The sequence below is a fragment of the Somniosus microcephalus genome, chromosome 12 (assembly GCF_052327205.1).
Source record: "Somniosus microcephalus isolate GS21.2 chromosome 12, FLI_Smic_1.0, whole genome shotgun sequence".
NCBI classification, from domain to species: domain Eukaryota; kingdom Metazoa; phylum Chordata; class Chondrichthyes; order Squaliformes; family Somniosidae; genus Somniosus; species Somniosus microcephalus.
In genome coordinates this window covers 108,354,919-108,380,150 of record NC_140998.1, presented here as the reverse complement: position 1 = coordinate 108,380,150, position 25,232 = coordinate 108,354,919, and the positions used below count along the sequence as shown (strand labels likewise).

General features: G+C 40.1%; 1 protein-coding gene across 6 annotated transcripts in view; it reads right to left on the bottom strand.

The window, feature by feature from the left end:
- strn3 (striatin, calmodulin binding protein 3) overlaps window positions 1-25,232 on the bottom strand; it is a 254,149-nt gene that overhangs the window by 84,972 nt on the left and 143,945 nt on the right. For 3 of the 6 annotated variants that reach the window (XM_086003414.1, XM_086003408.1, XM_086003412.1), the window contains exons 4-8: window positions 24,220-24,298; window positions 22,391-22,567; window positions 17,658-17,823; window positions 16,912-17,047; window positions 11,769-11,879 (exon numbers count right to left, since the gene is read on the bottom strand). In XM_086003414.1, coding sequence (XP_085859540.1) covers window positions 11,769-11,879; window positions 16,912-17,047; window positions 17,658-17,823; window positions 22,391-22,567; window positions 24,220-24,298 — 669 coding nt within the window. Of the gene's footprint in view, window positions 1-1,442; window positions 1,503-11,768; window positions 11,880-16,911; window positions 17,048-17,657; window positions 17,824-22,390; window positions 22,568-24,219; window positions 24,299-25,232 lie in introns of all 6 variants that reach the window. The other 3 variants (XM_086003411.1, XM_086003413.1, XM_086003410.1) reach the window with 2 other exon arrangements.

Genomic DNA, 25,232 nt, shown 5'->3' with positions numbered 1-25,232 from the left:
TGGGAGCAAAAATGTAAGACAAATCTTATTTGTTGCTTTTCTCTTCATTGACTCTCCTCCCCTACCTTGTGAAGGAATATACTATATAACCTTTTTAGAAAAATATACTATATAGCCTTTTTAGAAAAATACACTATCTTATGAAATAATTCTGGCCTTGTTGAGATAAGACAGTGGTTGACCCTGAAGGGTACCTTATAAGGAACTCTACCTTATAAATTATTTAAAACATGACAAACTGGGTTTGGAAATTTAGAAACCTAACTATGAAATAGCTATGAAAGAATTCTGGCTATTGAAACAGGACAAGTTGTTGACCCTGAATAAATAACCTTACTGAAACAGAAGAATGGGATGGCTGCGAGAAGCTGACCTTTTGGGAACAAAACAATGGTCAACCCTGGATAAGTGATATAAATTAAACTTCGTAAAGATGGCACATAAGATAAGGAACATCTGCCCTCGTAAAGATAACACATAAAATAAGGGATATCTGCCCTTCACACCTTCTATATGGTGAACCCAGAACACCTGGAGATGCGGCAGATTCTGGAATATTTTTTACAAGCTGATATGGCAGTAAAGAATTGCAGAGGTCAGCAGAAAGATGAATAGTGATAATTAACTTGCATCAGCAGAAACTTTAAGGGATACAACTGAAAAAGGGTATAAATATTGAAGTCTCAAATGGGATATCAGAGTCGCTTTAATCGGGCAAAGCGATTCTCGACTACAGAGGCGGCTCTGTGGTCTTCCACTCTTTGTACCTTGGGGATCAAAGTTATTTTGATATTGATGGATATCCTGTATAGAAAATTTTAAGAACTGTAATACTGTAGCGAAGTTAAGATTTAAAAGTAAGATTCTCTGTTAAAAAGATCGTATTTTTCTCTTTTTGGAACTGTTAACGTTGCGATTGACTGATTTTTTTTTTTTGACTGATTCACCAACTGTAAATTGCATGTCGGTTCTTTTAATAAATCTCCATATATTTTTAGAATTCTCTCACATAAATCTTCTGTATCAATAACTCACGAACTCAATCTATGTACACTCTTTGGTGAAGAGTTACATTTCTGAGCGGAGATCTCCGTACCCTCATAATATCCGGGACGTTACAGTCTAGCTAAACTTATTAAAAGTGCTATCTGGAGGATGGTAACATTCTCGGGTTGCTCCTTTCCTTTAGGGAGAGATAGCCAGGACCTTTAGACCCAGTTAAGCGTCTTTAGGATTTGGCTACCTCAATCTTTAGTTGAAAGTGAACATCTGAGAAATACGGCTGATCCGGGATAGCCCCTAAGGGGCTAGGACTAGTAAATATATCTTCGACCTCACCAAGATATTTCACCAAAGCAAAACACAAACTTCAGATACTATTTTTTTAAATGAGAGAGGAACTATTAATGCTAATTTAAATTTCTCAGATAGCAATTACTCACCACAGTAATTCCAATCCTCTGTGGAGGGTCTTCTATGTTGCCAGGTTTGTATCACACCACCTAATGGTACAGAGTTTGGGTGTAAAGTCTTACTGTCCATTCATAGAATGAGTTTCCACCACAGGAATCTTCACAGTCCAGAGGAATTTGTGCACCAATGGCCTTGTGGATAATGGACGTGGAAGCTCTCTTGATTCAAATCACTCCTGGGACCATCTGACACATCCAAATGGAGTCCTCGCACTCCAAGAAAGCACAGTCAGTTCAGAGATATGGAACTGAGGGGGGAGACCCAAACATAGACTGAAGGAGTCTGTTCACCAAAACAGGAATGGATTTAAGTGCCAAAGATTTTCTTATTTAGAAATGGCCAGCGGAAAGTCCAATGATAATAGAGTAAATAAATGTGTATATGTGCATGGCAAGCAACTTTACTTCAACTTCAGTAAGAGTTCCGCTTCTAGCCTTAAGTCTGGAGTGAAACAAGCTGGCAATTGGCAAGGAACAAGACATTGCCTGAAGGGTCACGAAACAAATGCCCATATACACGGTTTAAGAGAAGAGACATTCCAGATAAGGCAAAAACAGATGAATTAAGTTTAATTGCCCAATCAGTTTATACGGCAGCATTTGATTCGCGGCTGTTCATTTAAGGCATGGAAGGCATATATAGTTTGCATCATTTATTCTACACAGACACAGCTTCTCAAAAGCATGTGAAATCTCACACCAACACACAGCTATACTCTCTCTCGCAGGTTTTCTGCAACTCTGTCTTCACTTGTAAAAATGGACATGTCCAAGCTACAACTCCTACATGTGTAATGCTGTACTCACATATGACGGTAGGTTTTTTTAAAGTATCGTATATGGTGAAGTGCTTACTTCCTAATGAAATGCTTAAGAGGTTGCATACCAATATTTGCAACTGAAAAAGGAAGTATTTTCAACATCTGTATCACAGGAAGCAATATCCCCCCTCTAAGTGAGCAGCATATAAAAAGGGCAATACCCACCTTTCTATCACCCAATGACTTGCGTTAATCAGAGATTTGCACGCTGTACTGCTTTGCCCTGCCATTGAAAACAATGCGCAGAGGTGAGCAAAAGTACATACAAAGCAATACATTTCACAAAAGAAGCACAAGTCAATATAAAACGAATCGTTACTAAACCTTCCCCCAATGGCTCAGAGTAAATGTTACAGTATACAGCCAGAAAGATTAGGAAATTTCCACGTCCAATGGTCTTGCCCAAGTCAAGTGATCTTAGCTGGGATGTTACAACTGACGTCAGCGTCATTGGGCTACTGAAGTGGTGGGTGAGGAGAAAGGTGGGAAATCAGCTTGTGTTCCAGCTCCTGGTGATTATCCTGTGACTCCTCGTGGAAAGTACATGTGCATGTCAGGTGTGGACAAGATCAGGCTCAGCTATGATGCGTTCCCTCTCCCTCAAAGTACCCTGCTGACACTCACTATCTAGGCCCACGTAAGAATAATGGCTACTTGAGCAAGGTATCGGATGGTTTCTGGTGCCAGTGGAACAACTGGAGCAAGAGTCAGCATCTTCAACAGAGGAGTAGATTGGAAAAATGAAAAGAAACTAATTGTTGCTGAAAAATGTCTCAAATTCCAACACGGAGAGAGCATTGTATTAAAATGAATAGGATGCCATTCCATTGAACAGCTTTGAAGTTTATTGAGTCTTCAATTTGACTATAGCCTAATATTTGCTACAGAATCCATTTCTCACACATATACAGGAGTCGTGAGATTGTTTACTGGTCTCAGCAAGTTACATAGTTAGGACACAGGAAAATTAAAAAAATCCAGAGACACCTATTTATGTTCAATCATTAATCAGCAATTTCAATCACTTGTACTTCACCTCTGAATACCCATATATAGTCTAAGGCTAAAACAGTGAGGTTAAACAGCCTAAGCTAATCCTTGGTAGATATTGTTCAACATAGACTACTCCTAATTCAGCAGTTACTGTACATAAATGTCCACAGAGCGTAAAAATTACAAGTATATATTTTGTTGCAGTGAAAGTATTCATCCAAAGTTCAAGGTACATATTTTTTAGATTATTACTGGTCTGTGACATATGGGTGTATTATCATCTCAAAAACCACAGGCCATGAAGAGGGCCATTTATGCCAACATCTATGTCTTCTATTGCGGTCTCGGTGTGTGTTGTTAGACACGATCTCTCCTATAGCTAACTGCAATGGGAGATCAACAGGGATGATGCCGTAAATGTATCTGTCTCGGCCCCACTGGTCCAATAAAAATTTCAGATGTTACAATTTTTCTTGAAACATTTATTTTATATTTTACGAAACTGAAGCATGTGGTTCTCTGTGACTTGCTTCTAAATGATTTTAGATGCACTATATCTGGGGTTTTTAAATAAGCAAAAAATATTAATATTTGTGATTTAAAAAATTAATAGCCCAGTCAGTTTCAATACACACTACTTTAAACTTAACACTGGGCAAGTACCAGGTGATTTTTATCAAAGACAGATCTCCTGCTACTGTAAAAGAACATAACTGATCCTTGAAAATAAAAAAGAATTTTGCTCTCGTGCTACAGAAGCAGTATAATTAATCTCAACCAGAGACTTCTATGTTGCACTAACAGACCAGTATATCTGAATCAAGTTCAGGACAACTCCATCAGGACTGACAAAGGCAAAATTGTAATTTCCTAAATATGGAGAACTAGAGCATTCAAACCTCAATCTACAAGTTATGGAAAATACAAGTCGTGTACTGATACATGTAATCATTGCTCATATGCAAGTCTAATAATTACAACCAAAAATTGCAAATTTGATATACAAGGGATAAACTTGAAAAAGTTCACCTTTCCCTGCACACTTCTTGCTTATTTAGAAACCGTTGCAATGTAGTCAAGGACATTTTAAAGCATTTATTTGGCAGTGATACAAATAAGATTTATTTGCTTGCCTCTCAGCTAGATTAGTAACAACAAATTTCTATAACACTATAGTGATTTAAACCCAGTAGTGGCCAGTTCATCTGGGGAGAGAGATGTGATATGTCGTTGGCATGGGAGACAGGCTACAAACTTCTACAGGAAACTTTCAATTTACCGGCACCTAAATAACCGGAAATCTCGGTTAACCGGCAAAATTCAGGAGTAGGTTCAGGTAAGTTTTACTTCATATTGTACTTGCCTTCCTCCAACTGTTGCTGTGCAAGGGTGTGGCTGCAGCTGTTGCTAAGCTACAGAGACGCTTGGAACTTGTGGCCATTGTTCTGAACCTGTTGCTAAGCAACAGGGTTTGTTGCTTTATACGGAGCTGTCAGCTCTCCGTATCTTTTACTATAGCTTTCAGTTATCCAGAATTTTTGATGAACCGGCACCACGTCGGTCCCGGATAAAAAAAAGTTTCCTGTACTTACAAATGGATGGCAAATTCAAAACCAAATAGCTTTATCTATCAGGGTTACTTAATAATTTCTGCCATTGCCTTCTTATTGAATCAAATGATATTGAACTTTTCTCAACTATGCTGCCATATCATAATGCATATTTATATCTTTTTAAGATTTATTTCCTAGAACTTCAAAGTTTCAGTAACCATTTTTTGCAAGAATAAATGTAATTTAGGATTTTATTCAGGGGGGGGGGGGAAAAGAGGGGAAACAAAGTTTTACTCAGCACGTACTGAATACTTATATTTAAAAAATAAATTTGCACTAATGCTTTGAAGCAGCATTGTCACAAATTAAAATAATGCACACTAAGTTAAATGAAAATAAAAACAAACAGCACAACAGGTTCAGAGGAAGACAGGTTAACATTTGACCTTTCAGGTTTCCGGTATTCATTTTTTCTTCTCCTTTTCTATTTCATAGATTTAAAGGAACTGAGTGCAACAGTGGATTATTTTGACTTTTTTCTTTGGAAACATATGCCAAATCTAGCTCAGACTGCTAGCATGAAAGTCCTCTCTCCAGAAAAGTCTCCTAAGCAAAATTACTTTGGGCAATCTCATCCCAGTTTTTAGTGGATACGACCACAACATAAAGATGTGCATAAATCACTTTTTTTTTTTAAATGGAGAGTGCATCTACATTAACAAATCTCAGACATTAAATGCACACAAATACAGTAAAGCCAGATCTTTAAAACCCAGCATATTGTGTTGGCACAGGTCTATTCTGAGTGTCTGTCAAGCAAGCACTGACAGATTTACTTCCAGCAACTGATAACTGCTTCGTGCGAAATTGAGATCAATTCAGTAACAACATTTTATGTAAGCAATGTGCATTCTTTTTCATTAGCTCTTGTGTATTAGATATTTCTTGCATCATCCTCCATATGTAGTTTCTCTTTTTCCATGTTAAAAGTAATATGAGTAGTTGACATAAATATTACACATGTTCTTTAATAGGAGCAGGATTAGGCCATTTGGCCCTTTGAGCCTGCTCTGCCATTCAATAAGATCATGGCTGATCTTCTACCACATCTCTACTTTCCTGCACTATATTATCCCTTGATTCGCTTAATACCCCAAAAAAATTTCGATCTCTGTCTTGAATATACTCAACGACTGAGCCTCCACAACTATCTGGGACAGAAAATTCCAAAGATTCACCACCCTCTGAGTGAAGAAATTTCTCCTCATCTCAGTCCTAAATGGCCGACCTCTTGTTCTGAGACTGTGACCCCTGGTTCTAGACTCCCCAGCCAGTGGAAACATCCTCCCTGCATCTACCCTGTCAAGCCCTGTAAGAATTGTGTATGTTTCAATGAGATCACCTCTCATTCTTCTAAACTCGAGAATATAGGCCTAGTCTACTCAATCTCTCCTTATAGGACAATGCCTTCATCCCAGGAATCAGTCTGGTGAACCTTCATTGCACTCCTTCTATGGCAAGTATATTCTCCCTTAGGTAAGGAAACCAAAACTGTACACAATACTCCAGGGGTGGTCTCACCAGGGCCCTATATAATTGCAGTAAGACGTCTTTACTCTTATACTCAAATTCTCTTGTAATAAAGGCCAACATACCATTTGCTTTCCTAATTGCTTGCTGCACCTGCATGTTAACTTTCAGTGATTTGTGTACAAGGACACCCAGGTCCCTCTGAACACCAACATTCCCCAATCTCTCACCATTTAAAAAATACTCTGCTTTTCTATTTTTCCTACCAAAGTGGATAACTTCCCATTTCTCCACATTGTATTCCATTTGCCATGTTCTTGCCCACTCACTTAGCCTGTCTATATTCCCTTGAAGCCTCCTTGCATCCTCCTCACAACTTACATTCCCACCCAGCTTTGTATCATCAGTAAACTTGGATATATTACATTTGGTCCCCTCATCCAAATCATTGATATAGATTGTGAACAGCTGAGTCCCAAGCACTGATCCTTGCGGTACCCCACTGGTTACAGCCTGCCAACCCGAAAATGACCTGTTTATTCCTACTCTCTGTTTTCTGTCTGTTAACCAATCCTTAATCCATGTTAGTATATTACTCCCAATCCCATGAGCCCTAATTTTGTTTAATAACCTCTTGTGTGGCACCTTATCAAATGCCTTCTGAAAATCCAAATACACCACATCCACTGGTTCCCTGTTATCTATTCTGCTAGATACAACCTCAAAGAATTCTAACATATTTGTCAAACATGATTTCCCTTTCATAAATCCATGTTGACTCTGCCCAATCCTATTATTATTTTCTAAGTCTCCTATTACCACGTCCTTAATAACAGATTCTAGCAATTTTCCTTCTACTGATGTCAGGCTAACTGGTCTGTAGTTCCCCATTTTCTCTCTCCCTCCTTGCTTAAATAGTGGGGTTACATTTGCTACCTTCCAATCCACGGGAACCGTTCTAGAATCTATGGAATTTTGGAAAATGACAACCAATGCATCCATTATCTCTATAGCCACCTCTTTCAAAACCCTAGGATGTAGGCCATCAGGTCCATGGGATTTATCGGCTTTCAGTCCCATTAATTTCTCCAGTATTATTTTTTTTACTAATACTAATTTCTTTCAGTTCCTCATTCTCCACTATTTCCAGGAAGTTTTTTGCATCTTCTTCCGTGAAGACAGACACAAAGTATTTGTTTAATTTCTCAGCCATTTCCTAAATCCCCATTATAATTTCTCCTGTCTCAGCCTGTAAGGGACCCACATTTACTTTTGCTAATCTTTTCCTATTTACATACCTATAGAAGCTTTTGCAGTCTGTTTTGTCTCTTGCTAGTTTACTCTCATTCTATTTTCCCTTTCTTTATCCATTTCTTGATCCTCCTTTGTGGAATTCTAAAATCCTCCCAATCCTCAGGCTTACTACTCTTTTTGGCAACATTATAAGCCTCTTTCTTTGACCTAATACTATCTTTTAACTTCTCTTGTTAGCCACGGTTGGACCACTTTTCCTGTGGGGTTTTTGTGCCTTAAAGGAATGTATATTTTTTGTAAATGATGTATTAATTCTTTAAATGCTAGCCATTGCTCGTCCACTGTCATACCTTTTAAAGTAGTTTCCCAATCTACCTTAGCCAACTCGCCCCTCATACCTATGTAGTTTGCTTTGTTTAGATTTAAGACCCTAGTTTCGGATGTAACTAAATCACTTTCAAACTCAATATAAAATTCTATCATATTATGGTCACTCTTCCCTAAAGGTCCCTTTACTACAAGGTTATTAATTAACCTTTTCTCATTGCACAATACTAGATCTAAAATAGCATGTTCCCTGGTTGGTTCCTCAACATACTGATCTAGAAAACTATCTTGCATAGATTCCATGAATTTGTCCTCCACACTATTACTGCAAATGTGGTTTGCCTAGTCTATATGTAGATTAATGTCCCCCATAATTACTGTATTACCCTTGTTACATGCGCCTCTAATTTCCTGATTTATACTCTGCCCTACATTAAAACTACTGTTTGGGAGCCTATAAACAACTCCCACCAATGTTTTCTACCCCTTGCTGTTTCTTAGCTCCACCCAAACTGCTTCTACTTCTTGATTTTTGGAGCTAAGATCCTTTCGCTCTACTGTCTTTATATCATCCTTTATTATCAGGGCTACCCCTCCTCCTTTTCCATTTGCCTATCGCTTCTAAAGGTTAAGTATCCTGGAATATTTAGTTCCCAACCTTGGCCACTTTGCAACCACATCTCTGTTATGGCTATTAGATCAACCTGTTAATTTCTATCTGCGCTATTAATTCATCTATTTTGTTGCAAATGCTTCGCGCATTCAGATATAGTGCCTTTAGCTTTGACTTATTTCTATTTTTTTCCCTGATGTCACCGTAGTCACTGATGCCTTAACAAGAAACATAAGCTCGATCTTTCTGAAACAGGGTAGAGGGCATAATCATTATTTTACCAAGCATAATGTGTTTGTGATGTGTGCTAAGGAGAGCAGTTATAAAAAAGTAGGCTGTCCTTTGTAATTTAAGTACCATAAATGCCTCTTCTACGATAAAGTACTATGAATATTGTTATGATTATCTTTAGATATCCTTTGCACAATCATAATCTCTTACTAAGTTTCAATTTGTAGTACTTAGATGTTTGACAGGAATCATAAAATATAAATTTACTGGAATTGTGACATTTATTAATGCACCTTGATCTTTTGGAAGTAGTCCCAGACCAAAATAAAAGTGCACAAGCTTTTCACTTAGGGGAAGGCTCCATTCTACTAAAGATACATAACAGGGATGGCACCATGTTCAACTACCAACATGCTAAGCCACAAAATGGCAGGGCAGAAACTCGATAGCTTGCTGCTGAATTGTTAATCTCGGTTTAATTATTATTGCGAAGACTGGAGCGGGGGCCAAAAAATCTGACAACGGATGAAAATCAGAAGGAAATCATCACTGCTGTCCACTCTACACACATTCTACAGCATTAATGGTGATAGTTCAGAAAAGATCACCTGCCTACCCTCTTGGGTGCAGTTGGTACATGAACTCGGAAAACAGACAGAAAAAAAGACATGGAGAGATGCACAACTCATTCAATGTAATTTCAATTTATTTTTTTTATATTCATTCTCGGGAAGTAGGGGTCAGCACTTTTTGCCCACACTTAGTTACTGGTGGTTTGATACAACTGATAATGTCTGGTACAACTGCCAGAAGGAGAGGATTGTATTTAGAGTCCTTGAAAATCTTGTTTCTTTCCATAATTCACACACTATTCTCTAGCAATACAACTTCTCTTAGCTTTTCACAAAAGCATTCAATTTTGCATTTATCTATTATGTAATTCAAATGAGTTCTATTTCTACTTTTAAGTAACCGCCAGTTTATGATCCATACCATCCAGCTACCTGGAATCGCTGCCTGGACACACAACGGTATAAGCCCCGTTTTGGAGGTTTCCCCACATGAAACTTAAATCTGCCAGAACTCTCAGAAATCACAGAAACCCCACAGTGCCGATAGAGGCCATTTCGGCCCATCGAGCCTGCACCGACACATATCCCACCCGATCCCTGTAACCCCTACACCAACACATATCCCACCCTATCCCCGTAACCCCACGTATTTAATCCCCCTAACACGAAGGGTCAATTTATCATAGCCAATCATCCTAACCCGCACATCTTTGGACTGTGGGAGGAAACCGGAGCACCCGGAGAAAACCCGCGCAAACACGGGGAGAATGTGCAAACTCCACACAGACAGTCACCCGAGGCCGGATTCGAACCCGAGTCCCTGGCGCTGTGAGGCAACAGTGCTAACCACTATGCCACCGTGCTGCCATAGTGGTTATGGCAAAGGATTGCAGAGTGCCAGTTCTTGGTGATTTTCTTTGCTTAAAGTCCAACTCCTATAGGTTGACTAAGCATCTTGATCCATTTAACATTTTTTAAACATATGCACATGAACTCTCCTTGTTTTCTAAAGTTATTTTCACCTTCTTAAAATCTTGTCTCGCCAAGTCATGCACCAACTAAAACTTACCTTTATTTTTATTTTCTACTAAGTATAGAAACTGGATTAAATAAAATGTTGACTTTATTAACAATAAAACAGGACTTTCCCCCATCAATTTTCTCAACTCTAGTGACAAACAGGAACAAACCAAGCTGCTGGTGAATTATTTATCAATCTCAGTGATATATTGCATTTGTTAGAAAAGTGATGAGCAATATTAGAGTATTTACAGAAATATATGGTTTCAATTAACATTTCTAAAACTAAAATGTTTTAAGAAACATTTTTTTTAATTAAAAGATTCCCCCCCCCCACATTTATGTACACATAAGAAACACCATAATGCTATTCTCAGCCAACAGTACAACAATTAATGCTGGAGCTCTTCTTTCCATTACCGAAGTCAACGAACACTGGGGAAAAAATAAACTTGAGGCTCGACCCCTAAATGTTATATAGTTTACTCCTTGCAATTTTTTGTTTCTTACATCATTTTATTTTAAAATCAATGATGAAATTCTAAGAAACTGATCACTTAATCCCTTTGATGAAACAATAAGTCATACACATACATCAACTAGAGCAAAACATAGCAAAACCAAGTAAATAGCTGTGCATGCTCTTCTATTTGGTTAGCATAAAATGCATGCAGTACTGAACTTATTACCATGCAATGTTAGTTTCGATGTACCATGTGCTGCATTTGAGTTTTGTTCTAAGCTAGAGTAATTTATATTCCACATATAGCACCACATTGAAAAGGAAGGAATCAATAATACGATTTTCCAAATCCAGACTTTTATCTACTTGCAATACTAAACTTTCAATCAAATGCTTAAGTTTTCAGCCAACAGATTGTTAATGTTCTTGAACTTTTTGAAACTACTTTTTTTTTTAAGTATACTTACAGCAAGATACCAATGTATCAATTTCAAGTGAGAATTAAATCCGCACTGAAGCTGATGTACATTTTTTAAAACAGAGCAATCTCACCAATTGGTTCTGCTTAATATAAAGCAATTTCTGCCTCTCAAGATTTGAACTATACAGTTTCTTGCCAGAAGATAAAAGTGTTTAAGGTGGTATTATTTTCTGAACGTTCCAACTACAAATACCACAGTCCTTCCAGACATGTTACCAATGTGACTTCCATACTACGAACAAGAAAAGCATCCCACTAATGAAAGGAATGTTCGTTGCACCCCTAATCTATAGTTTCTTTAGACATACAGGAAAGAAAAATATTGAACAGAAACAAAGCGGAGAAAGACATATTTGGACAAATGAAAAAAATGGGAGTAGAGCAGCTTTAAGTAAATGGGAAAGTTGTACTACATGATTCAGAATCATCTGCACTTACTCTTGACCCCCTTCTTGCCCTTCCGCTCCTTCTTGTATTGTTCCTTCAGTTTACTTATTAGTCCCTTGTCTACAGCCCAAACCTCCGAAGATGGGGAGAAGTCATCTTTGTCTACATGCAGCACATCATTGAAAAATCAGCAAATGGGAATGCACGCAGTCGCTGCTGCTATTTCATGAAGGTTAGTGGTTTAATCACAGCCTTTAAAAAGTTACTGGAGAAGAATTATCATGTAATCTTTTAAACACAATTCTAAATTATAACAAAATAATCAGTTGCTTAAAAATGACTTGTTATAAACCTTACTCTTAATGGCTAATGTAAATTTAAAAATATAGCAATTCTATGCCACTGCATCCAAAACAGCAAAGCACAATACAGCCAGCAGTTTTACAAAGCATCGCTTTCCTTACAAGCAATAAATTGGACAAAACAAGCTTACAAGGGGGGTTCTCCCTTCACCCTGCTAACAATTCAGCTTAAAGAGATAAATGTCTACTTGTGTGAACACGACTGACAGTAAAAATACAGCTATGTTTCAAATAGAAAAAAGCCCAATTACTGAGGATTCCCTAATTTTTTTGTGACAACTGAATGATTTGAATAACTGATTACAGATTAGTTTTAATATTGTACTATCTTAAATTATAACATGCTTGTCCATAAAAGGAGGAATGAAAATGAAACTACAGTACTGATCTTCTGACAGGGCTACCTGCAAAATTTACATAAAATGTAAAACATGACAAAATCTTATAGAATCTGAATGATTTGTGTGACAGCAGCTATGAACAATTCAACGAGTACATGCAAACTGAGTGAAATCCTATTATGGGCCTGTGAGCTGTACTTTCTCAAGTTTTTTTTTTAGTCCTTTTACTGTACTTCCCAAAGCCAGTCTGAAATTCCTTTATAGTCAGTATTTGCTTTTGACATCTATAATCCCTTTGACCTTAAAGGGGCCTACCACAAATTGTTTGTTTCTTTGTGAACATAAGACAAATAACAAGAAAATATTAGGGGCCTAGAGGAAGGGAAGGAGATGAAAACAGATGAGGGGATGAGGGGAGAAGAGAAATAGTTCTAAGTACCTGTGGGCACTGTCAGTAGCACTCAATTCTTGCTCATTTTCTGGACCTGCTCAAGGCATCGCATTCAGCTTTCTCTTCTTTTGGCTCTGGTCTCAACACGGTTTTATGAAAGGGAACTGGTGTTTGACAAATCTAGTAAGGGTTTTTTGAGGGTGTAACTAGTGGGGTAGATGAGGGGGAACCAGTGGATATAGTATATTTGGATTTTCGGATGGCATCCGCTAAGATGTCACACAAGAGGCTGTTACACAATATTAGGACTCATGGGAATGGGGGTAATATGGACTGAGGGTTGGTTAACGGACAGAAAACAGAGAATAGGAATAAATGGGTCATTTTCGGGATGGCAGGGTGTAACTAGTGGAGTGCCGCAGGGATCAGTGCTTGGGCCTCAGCTATTTATAATCTATATCAATGACTTAGAGGAGGGGACGGAGTGTAATATATCCAAGTTTGCTGATGATACAAAGCTAGGTGGGAAAGTAAGCTGTGAGGAGGATGCAAAGAGGCTGCAAAGGAATATAGACAGGCTAAGTGAGTGGGCAAGAAGGTGGCAGATGGAGTATAATGTGTGAAATTATTCATATTGGTAGGAAGAATGGAAAACAGAATTAAAATTTTTTTTTTTTTTTTTTAAAGTGAGAGACTAGTAAATGTTGGTATTCAGAGAGATCGGGGTGTCCTTGTACACGAATCACAGTAAGCTAACATGCAGGTACAGCAAGCAATTAGGAAGGCAAATGGTATGTTAGCCTTTATTGCAAGGGGGTTGAAGTATAAGAGTAAGGAAGTCTTGCTGCAATTATATAGGGCTTTGGTGAGACCACACCTGGAGTAGTGTACAGTTTTGGATTCCTATCTTAAGGAAGGATTTACTTGCCTTAAAGGGGGCACAACGAAGGTTCACTAGATTCATTCCTGGGATGACAGGGTTGTCCTATGAGGAGAGATTGAGTAGAATGGGCCTATATTTTCGGGAGTTTAGAAGAATGAGAGGTGATCTCATTGAAAAGTATAAAATTCTTAGAAGGCTTGACAGGGTAGATGCTGAGAGGCTGTTTCCCCTGGATGGAGAGTCTAGAACTAGGGGTCATAGTCTCAGGATAAGGGGTCGACCATTTAGGACTGAGATAAGGGGAAATTTCTTCACTCAGAGGGTTGTGAATCTATGGAATTCTCTACCCCAGGGGACTGTGGATGTTCAGTCGATGAGTATATTCAAGACTGAGATCGATAGATTTTTGGGTGCTAAGGTAATCAAGGGATATGGGCATAGGGCAGGAAAGTGGAGTTGATGTAGAAGTTCAGCCATGATCTTAGTAAATGGCAGAGCAGGCCCGATGGGCGGTGTGGCCTATTCCTGCTCCTATTTTTTATGTCCCTGTAGTGGGACCTGCCAATTCAGTCGAACCCCCCAATCTAAACTGCTTCTTGCCTCAATCAATGTGTTCCCACTTGTCTCTGCTGCTGTAAGGTTTTTTTTTTTTAAAAAGTAAAATTAACAATGGGGCTATGAAAGGAGAAAATAAACTTGCAAAACAAAATAAATTTAACACAGGAAGAAAATGCTAAAAATTAAGAAAAATTATTACAACAGAGAAATTTTAAGATTTTTTTGGATGGGGATCTAAAAATCACTTCCACCCATTGGGGTCCTTTCTTTCCCCCATCAATTTCAATGAAAAAAGATTTTTGAGTTGCCAATCCTCATATTTCTGGTCCCCTGGAGTTGGTGGGGGTGAGTCATTTAGGATTATGCAAGTCCAAAACTGATCATAGCTGTCTCTGTACTACAGTTCCAGGTAAGTGAAAAAGCACAATTTCAGCACTCACTGCCAAGTACAGATTTATAGATAGATATTTATCATGGTTAATTTGGTTTCCAAGCAGACCAGACACGTTTCCAGTTCATCCTGTAGTTAACTTGCTTCATTTGTTCATTAAAGTTTATTGTTTTGACTTTGTGAGTCGAACTCCATCTTTTGGTAAGGAACATAGGTTCCTACGTTCAGAACCAAATTACTGTGGTTCAGTATTAATCAGACAAGAAGTGATATCGCTAGAGAACAAAACAGAATTTTTTGAAAAAAATAACTGCAAATCTGGGCTTTCCTCATATTTTATAACATAGTTGTCGCTTATTGACCTAAAACGATTTAGTTTTGTTAAATTTCAATGTACAATTTAACAAAGTAGCTTCAAATGTTAATATTTTCTTCTTAGAATTATGCTGATTATTTTTACGTCATCAGATTTAGTGTAAGAGACGAATGTGAACGACAGGATAGCAGGGAGAACTCTTCTAAGAAAAGTAAAAAGTGTTAAAGGGTTGTAGGTCATGCTAGAATTGCACAGGGAAGACATGCAGAATGAACTTCCAGGGTCAAGACTTGACATTAACGCATGCTGCTTTATACGAGCTTGCAGCACTAACTTCCAGCTATTTACTGTTCCTCATGGGCTGTATGTAGCAATACCAGTACATCTTACATCAGACAAAATAATCCTTCTTAAAAATAACTTTCGGGCCGTGTGCATCACTGGAAAGGCCAGTATTTATTGCCCATCCCTAGTTACCCTTGAGGCGGTGGTGGTGGCGGGATTTCTTCTGGACCCGTTGAGGTCCGTGTGGCGAAGGTGTTCCCACAATGATATTACTTAAGAAGTTCCAGGATTTTGACCCAGAGACTATAAATGGATGACGATGTACGTTCAAGTCAGGAAGGTGTGCGCCTCGGAGGAGAACTTGGAAGTGATGCTGCTCCCATGCACCTGCTGCCCTTGTCCTTCTAGGTGGTGGAAGTCAGGGGTTTGGAAGGAGCTGCCAAAGAAGCCTTGGCGAATTGCTGCAGTGCATGCTGTAGATAGTACACACTGGAGCCACGGTTGAAGGTTGTGAATCTTTGGAATTCTCTACCCCAAAGGGCTGTGGATACTAAATCATCGAGTATATTCAAGGCCGAGAGAGATAGATTTTTGGACTCTAGGGGAATCAAGGGAAATGGGGATCGGGCGGGAAAGTAGAGTTGAGGTCGAAGATCAGCCATGTTCTTATTGAATGGCAGAGCAGGCTTGAGGGGCCGGATGGCCTACTCCTGCTCCTAATTCTTATGTTACGCCAGTGATGGAGTGGGTGGCTGTATAGGCTAGTGGATGAAGTGCCAATCAAGCAGATTACTTTCGCCTGGATGGTGTTAAGCTTCTTGAGTGTTGTTGCAGCTACACCTATTCAGGCCAGTGGAGAGTATTCCATCACACTCCTCAATGATGCCTTGTACATGCTGGAGAGACCTTGGAGGGTCAGAAGGTGAGCGACTTGCCACAGAACGCAGAGCCTCTGACCTGCTCTATTAGCCATGGTATTTACGTGGTTGGTTCAGTTGAGTTTCTGGTCAATGGTGACCCCCTAGGACATTGATGGTGGGGGACCTGGTGATGGTTGTGCCACTGAATGTCATGGGGAGGTGGTTAGAGTCTCTCTTGTTGGAAATGGTCATCACCTGCCACTTGTGTGGCACAAATGTTACTTGCCACTTATCAGCCCATGCCTGGATGTTGTCCAAGGTGTGGTGCATGTGGGCACGGACTGTTTAATTACCTGAGGAATTGCAAATGGAGCTGAATGTAGTGCAATCATCAATGAACAGCCCACTCCTGATCTTATGATGGAGGGAAGGTCATTGATGAAGCTGCTGAAGATACTTGGGACTACTTCCTAAAGAATATAGGCCCATCATAGTATAACATCAATCCCTCTGGCTGTTTCAATCAACAATCTCAACTTCCTTCAGATTTATTTTTTAATAAAGTTAAAGTACTACAAAGAATTGTAAAACTAGAACTGTTCAGCTCAGTCTAACACAGCCAAAAAAACTCAATCATATCGGATATTACATTAAACTAATTCTGAAGATCTATTTTTGCTAGACTACTAGTAATATTGCCAGCAGAATCATTAGAATTCAGATAAACAGCAATAAATACCATAGCACAGACAGACAATGGAATGGGCTTTACGTGTGATTTGTCAGCAACTCCATAGATTTTCTTACCCCATTCTGTTCCATCCCCAGAGCTCCTAGCTTCTCCAGCTCCTTCTCCATCTTCGGCTGTCACTAAGAAATCAAATTCTTTCAAAGCCTCTTCAGTATCATCAGGCAAGTCAGTAGCTAGCCCCTCATTACCAATCTAGAAGTGACAAATATTGATAATTTTAAAATGTTATCCAATCCAGAAACTTGCTGCTCATTTAATACAGTTCAAGGGTCAAACTTGTGTCATTAATGCACATTTTAGAGCAAATATGTAAAATGGTTTTCTTGTAAGATCTCAATCAAGAAAACAAACCACACACAAATTCAGATAAATATGGTGCACATAAATATTGCTTGAGGACTAAAACGCTCAGACAGGAAAGTGACCAAGAGGGTGCTCAAAAGCATTATAACGAAGGCAGGGGTACAAGTGATCAGATTACTGCCATTTTATTATATCTTCTGGCTGAAGTCACTGACTAGCATTTCCGCTGTGACATCATAAGGCAATGATCACTTAACTACAACGTCATAATATCTTCTGTTTTGTCCACCAATGCTTTCTTTTGTTCAGACCTTCAGGCAACATTGAAACTTAATTATGTCGAACTTCAGTCTAAAATCTCAATAATCTAAAATCTTAATAATTAAAATACAGTTACAGAACAAAGAAAGTTTCACTGTCTCATATGATGGGCCTATATTCTTTAGGAAGTTGCACAAAGCCCCTCAAAGGCATTGGTAGAATATATTTGAACATTTACTTTATGTTTCTTGTTTATTCTGTGCTTTTCTTTGCTGTCTGTGATGTCCTCCACCATTTCACCTTCCTCTTCATCATCATCACTGTCATCATCTGTATTTTCTAGGAAATTAAATGTTTCAAGAACAGCCTCAGCAAGGCCTCCCCTTGGCTTATCTCCTGCGTTCCTACATTTAGAAGAGAGTAGGGAAAACTTATTAGCAATAACCAAATACAGCATTTTTTCTTCTGAAATCAATTTCATATTACAAACTTATTTGTCTACATTATGAAGTATAATTACCAATTTTTCTAAGGTTTATTTTTCTGTTAATGGTTTACTTGTCACTCTTAATCTACATATTCTCTTTCCATCAACCCAAAAGACTACGTCCTGGGCCTGGACCTGCAGATATCAAAATTGCTGACCGAAATGCTGATAGGTTGTCTACTTTTTTAAGTAGTCCAACCCTGCTACTTTCTTTCCCTCTTACTTCCTTCTTAACGCCCCCTTTCAAAACACAAACATTCAAAATGCAGGAGCTAGGCATCTCTACAACTGTGTGTTCCTTGTAAATCTATGGCGAAATAGGTGAAAATTACCTTTTGAGGAAGATTGAATTTGAACACGAGTCAAAACAGCAATCTGACACTAAGCCTTCTGATTCTGAGATCAACACTCCAAGCACTTTCAATCCACTTTGATTTAGAAACATTCAAAAAGCTTTTGTTAGTAAATCTAAACCAAAAGGCAGTATTTTTGCATTCTAATGTTGTGTTATCTGTGGATCAACAACAACTTGCATTTATATAGCGCCTTTAACATAGTAAAAAGTTCCACGGCGCTTCAAACAAAACTGGACACTGAGCCACATAAGGAGCTATTGGGACAGCTGACCAAAAGCTTGGTTAATGAGGTAGGTTTTACGGAGTGTCTTAAAGGAGAGAGTGGTGGAGAGAGAATTCCAGAGCTTAGGGAGGTGGTGGGCATAATACAGCCCATGGGCTGTATCCTGCTCGCCAAGGGATTCAATCCGGCCCACCAAGGTCTGGCTTCAAGGCTAAACGTCCGCCGCACCTGACCCCAAGCCTAAACCCGCCCCATGTAACGTCAGGAGGCGGGTTATCGTCTCCAAGGCAGCAGGGGAGTCATAACCAAAAACAGGCAGGCAAATCAAAACTGCCATTCGCTGCATCAATGTGTCGCTATCACACCCGAAACCAGGGTTTCTGCTGCGTCACTATAACGTGAAAGGTGAGTCACTCACGGTTTGTGGGTTCAGTTTCCATAAATGTAAATACTTTAAATATGTATATGTAAAATAACACAATTGGCAGCATGGCTCGGAATCAATTGGAAGATTGTAAACTTAGAACTTTTTAAAAACTTGCAGCGAGTTTTTAGTCTCAACGTCTCTGCAGGAATGTTAGCGACTAATTCAAAATTAGTTCTGGGCTTGATTTCATTCCAGTGAGTTATAAAATGCTACTTCTGTTTATTGGTGCAACTGGGTGAAAGGTGTTGTCTGAATTCCGCGGGGGTACCGCCAGTCTCTGGCGCAGACCCAGTTGCGTCAGGTCCCTGCTCTGGGAGTTTCCTCAGTAAAGCGCGGGGGAGCTTCCAGAGGTGGGCAAAATACGTCCCGCGGGCCATATCCAGCCCACCAGTTCATTCTATCCGGCTCGCTGGACAGGACAGAAATAGAATGCAAGCTGGAGCTCGAGCTGCACATTAGTCTGAGTCGAGACATGGCTGGTTATCACGATGACTCTTTTATCGAAGAAAGAGACCGGTACCCAGCGTATGACAGCAGGGGGATTCTCATCGCTGTCTTAGATACGGGAGTGGATCCCGGAGCACAAGGAGTCCAGGTAATGGCACGCGACTGTAGTTCAGGCCTTGCGAAGCCTCAGGCTCCTTTACTCAGCACACTAAAGAGAGAACGCCACTCACGTCGGAGGCACCGCAGTCTCGAGCCAAACAGCCACGTATACAACATATAATCGATCGATCAATCATTTCATTCATTTAGTTATGGAAGATTTTACTATTTTACACTACATTGTATATTCAAGATAGTATCTGACTACTATCTGAACTTATGTCCATTAATTATTGGAAGGGTAAAACTGCGAGTGATGATCAACACTATGAGTTGGCCTGTTTCAAATTTACCAATTTAATACTTTGCTCTCACCAACGTGTGCAGTCCCTTTAAATTTGCTGCGTAGTATCCCTTCCAGCAGCAGGAGCTGGTGAGCGGCTGCGCGGGACCTTGCGATTCGTGTGCAACTATGCGGCCGCGCACTTTAGGGGGAACATTGGCGTGCGGCCCTCAACAGCTCACCAAAACTTGTTAAGTGGCCCTCCAGCCCAAATAAATGCCCATCCCTGGCTTAGGGCCTAGGCAGCTGAAGACACGGCTGTCAAGGGTGCAGCGATTAAAATCGAGGTTGCGCAAGAGGCTAGAATTGGAGGAGCGCAGAGCTCTCAAAGGTTTGTAGGGAGGCTACAGATATAGGGGGGGGCGTGACCATGGAGCGATTTGAAAAAATGGATGAGAATTTTAAAATCGATGATTTATCCTTCCGAGTACCTCACCTTGTTCCAACCCCTCACTTCTCTTTAAAAATCTTCAATTCTCTAACCACCCCCCAAATTTCTCAAGATATCCTCCCTTCTTTTCTCACTCAGCCTCTGCCCTTAGCGACATCTCATCCTCAGTGATTTCAATCTTCATCTCAGCTTCCCTTGTCCTCTCTTTGAATTCACTTATCTTCTGTCCTCCCTAAACCACTCCCTCCATTTAAACTCTCCTGCCCATATACACAGCCAGTCTCTCGATCTTGCCATCTCCAGTGGTCTCTCTATTCCCAGTTTCTATAACAGACAAGGCCATCTCCAACCACTTCTTTGTATCCCTCATCACCCACATCCAACCCCACTTCATTTGGGTCCACACCTGGAAAAAAACTCTCCTCCAAATCACTTGCAACTGCACTTTCTAAATCTCAACTGCCTAGCTTTGACTAGAACATATCTGGTCCACAACTGGTTTAGCCATCATCAGATCAGGCTGGACCACAGTCGGTCCTTACTCTTTTCTGTTGAAATCGCATACAACTCCAGGATCATCCCAGAGAGCAAACACAACCCCTGGCTTCAGCTTTCCACTATCAAATGTCTCCTTAAACCCCTCTCCCCTGCCTTAAAGTATCAGCTGTGGCTTAGTTGATAGCACTCTCTCTGAATCAGCAGGTTCTGGGTTCAAGTCCCACTCCAGGGACTTGAGCACAAAAATCTAGGCTGATACTCCAGTGTAGTGCTGAGGGAGTGCTGCACTGTAGAAGGTACAGTCTTTCAGATGAGGCGTTAAACCAAGGCCATGTCTGCTCTCTCAGGTGGATGTAAAAGATCCCATGGCACTATTTTGAAGAAGAGCAGGGGAGTTATCCAGTGTCCCAGCCAATATTTATCCCTCAATCAACATTTAAAACAGATTATCTGGTCATTATCACATTGCTGCTTTTAGGGAGCTTTCTGTGCGCAAATTGGCTGTGGCATTTCCTACAGTACAACAGTGACTATATTTCTTGAAAAAGTACTTCATTGGCTGTAAAGCGCTTTGGGACGTCCGGTGATCATGAAAGGCAAGTCTTTTTTTCTTCTTTTTTTCTCTACCCGCACATCCTACAACAAGTGCGAGGAACACATGGACTACTTTATCATTGAGATTGAGACCACCCATTTATTTGCCGCTGCGGTTTTATTCCCCCCATACCCCACCATTGGTAACTGTGCCTTCAGACGCTTAGGCCCCACACTCTGGAATTCCCTCCCAAAACCCCTCACCCTCTCCTCCTTTTAAGGACACCATAAACCCACCTTTGTCACCAAATAGCTCCTTCTTTGTCTCAACGTCCATTTTTATCTGATTATGCCCCTATGAAGTGCCTTGGGGTGTTTCTTTACATTAAAGGTGCTATATAAATGCAAGCTGCTGTTCTGTCCAATTGGTCTTGAAGCCTCTACTGCCAGGTGAACCGCCAATGTAGTCTTGTGGCCAGCCACCAAGAAGTACTAGAAACAGCTTATGTATGACTCTTCCTTTCCCCTGTTATACACCACAGGAAGACACTGTGGCCACACTCAACTTGCCTCAGCTCAGAAACTAAGGGCACTTTTATTCATTCATGGAATGTGTGTCTCGCTGGCTAGCAATGTTCCCTTTAAGCTATGCGGCTGCGCAGCCAGCTCACGGATTTTAAATGGAAAAACCACGCATGTGCGGATATTTGAATGGGCCACACAGCCCATAAAGGTGCCGCGGGGCCACAAAAAAATTAGAGGGAACATTGGTGGCAAGGCCAGCATTTATTGCTCATCCCGAATGATGAACCTGCAATAGCTCTCACACCATGGCTGAGTGTTAATGCTCTAAAACTCAGTTCCACTAGACGCCTAGATAAGTTTGGAAACTTGATTCAATGGTAATTAATAGATTCTTTAGTAAATTAATTCAACAATTATACCATTTAGTTGACTTTAAAAAAAAAAACTGTTTTCTCACTTTCCATGGGATTCAGCTACATGCATCATGATGTAGCTAAGAAGGGAGACTGGTGTGGTGCACTGACTAAAAATCACCATCAGTACAAATACAATATTGGGAAATGTAAGATGCAATTCAAACACTGCAAATTTGATGTCAGTATTATGATGTTAAGGAAATCATTAACATTTTAGTCTCTCACCTTATAACTTCTTGCCCTTTTTGTTTAGATGGTGAGTCTCCTCCATTAAGAATCTGTTCCAAATTTTTTGTCTCTACTGACCCATTCTGTTCAGAGCCAGAAAGACCTAGTAACGACCGCACTCTCTGTGATCGCACGTCTAGAATTGTGTCTGTGTAACCAACTTCTTGTAAATACCTGTAAAATTTGAAATTAAAATATGTTTCAGATTCCAACTCATGCATTTGATTGAGCACATATTCTATTTTCAGGTTTCATATCAAGCATTTTACATTTTCTGCTATATCCATAAATTTCTAATAATGAATATTGCTAAGAACTAACAGATATGAAACAGTTTACAGTATTCTTTAAAAGGGGATGGAAAGTTATCCCATACTTGAAGTCAGTGAGCAATAGCCTTTGTTGCTAACATTAACAAGATTTAGCAAAAGCTGTACAAATACTATTGTCAATTCATTAGCCAATTACAATTACCATTTAGGTACAAGAGAAAATTTCATTTTAATTTTTTTTTTTAATTCGTTTATGGGATGTGGGCATCACTGGCAAGGCCAGCATTTATTGCCCATCCCTAACTGCCCTTGAGAAGGTGGCAGTGAGCTGCCTTCTTGAACCGCTGCAGTCCGTGTGGTGAAGGTACTCCCACAGTGCTGTTGTTAGGTAGGGAGTTCCAGGATTTTGACCCGGCGACGATGAAGGATCGGCGATATATTTCCAAGTCAGGATGGTGTGTGACTTGGAGGGGAACTCAGTAGTGGTGCTACCGAGTCACTCTTGGTGACGGACATTGAAGTCCCCCACCCAGAGTACATTCTGTGCCCTTGCTACTCTCAGTGCTTCTTCCAAGTGTCAACATGGAGAAGTACTGATTCATCAGCTGACGGAGGGTGGTAGGTGGTAATCGGCAGGAGGTTTCCTTGCCCATGCTTGAACTGAAGCCATGAGAGTCAATGTTGAGGACTCCCAGGGCCACTCCTTCCCGACTGTATACCACTGTGCCACCACACATGATGGGTCTGTCCTGCCGGTGGGACGGGATATACCTAGGGATGGTGATGGAGGAGTTTGGGACATTGGCTGTGAGTATGACTATGTCAGGCTGTTGCTTGACTAGTCTGTGGGACAGCTCTCCCAATTTTGGCACAAGTCCCCAGATGTTGGTGAGGAGGACTTTGCAGGGTCGACTGTGTGCCGTTGCCGTATCCGTAGCCGGTACCGAAGTCGATGCCAGGTGGTCCGTCCGGTTTCATTCTTATTGTGTTTCGTAGTGGTTTGTTACAACCAAGTGGCTTGCTCGGTCATTTCAGAGGGCAGTTAAGAGTCAACCACATTGCGGTGGATCTGGATTCACATATAGGCCAGACCAGGTAAGGACGGCAGGTTTCCTTCCCTAAAGGACATTAGTGAACCAGATGGGTTTTTACGACAATCCGATAGTTTCATGGTTACCATTACTGATACTAGCTTTTTATTCCAGATTTATTTAATTAATTGAATTTAAATTTCCCAGCTATCGTGGTGGGATTTTTGAACTCACATCTCTGGATCATTAGTCCAGGCCTCTGGATTACTAGCCCAGTGACATTACCACTATGCTACCATTCCCTTTACACTAAACCAAAATTGTTACTAATAATAAATGGTGAGTTGCTTTATTAAAATGTATACTTAAATTAGTAACTGCTAATTATGAGAGAGTGTAATATAGACCTATAAAAATCTTGACTGACAAGTTTGGTAAAATAAAGCAATTTCTTTGAAAATTAACCAACAAAAGTTTAATATATATATATATATTATATATAAATAAAATGCATTGTACTTACTGCCTGAGCAACTGTCTGCCTTGTTTCCAAGTCATCTGACTGTTCTGAGGTACAGGAGGCACCTCTGTGTCTTTGGTTTCTAGAAAAGCAAACATACATTACAAGATGATTAAAATAGCAAGATCCCATCAAAAAAAGCAGTAGGTGGCCAGAAGGGTACACTATCACAAACATTGTGGTCCTGCCCCTACATTTAAATGTTCTGCGCAGTATTTCTTGAGGACACATTACGAGCCTCAAAATTCCTGTAGATTTGATCTACATACTGGTGAAAACCCCAAACCCCTCCAAGGTTACCCCCAAGAAAATCAGAATGAAGTCACAAACTAAAAATCCCCTTCCAGTGTTCCACAAGGTGCAATGATCTAACCTTACTTTGCTTATCACCATATGGTCAGAAACCTCTACATTCTTCTGATCCAACAAACCCCAGTGAATATCAAATCATCCTGACCCAAATGGTGTGGAGCACCGAGAGCCCCAATCTACTAACGTAAAACCCTCTAAGTATCGAGTGACAAATATTCACACACTGCACTTACTCTCTTTTCTTAAGGAAGGAAGATTAAAAAAAAAATAAAAACAGAATTTAGTAAGGTATAGAAAATGAATGACTGAGGGAAGATGCTGTATAAAATATGCTCCCAGTTCTCTCTTTAAGGAAAAAAAAACCATTACAATGGGCTAAATATTTTGCCCATGCTCCGTCAATTTAGCCAGAAAATTTAAACCATATTGGCCCTGAAATTGCGGTGCCTATGAAGGCGTACTCTCAGTGTACGCCCCTGTAATCCCTTTGAAATGCCCCGCAAGTTTCCGATTTCCGTATGCGTGAAATCCGGAACTTGTGGCCCGTCAACGTATGCGTTGACAAGCCATTCGCGGGGGCTCCGAAAAAGCAATCGCTGGCGCAGATTTGGGATATTTGCCTAGCGGCTGGCCCACATTTGCCCAGCGACTAGCCAGCATTTGCCCACGTAAATCTTCTGGTTGATGAAAGTAGGCGTAGGGCC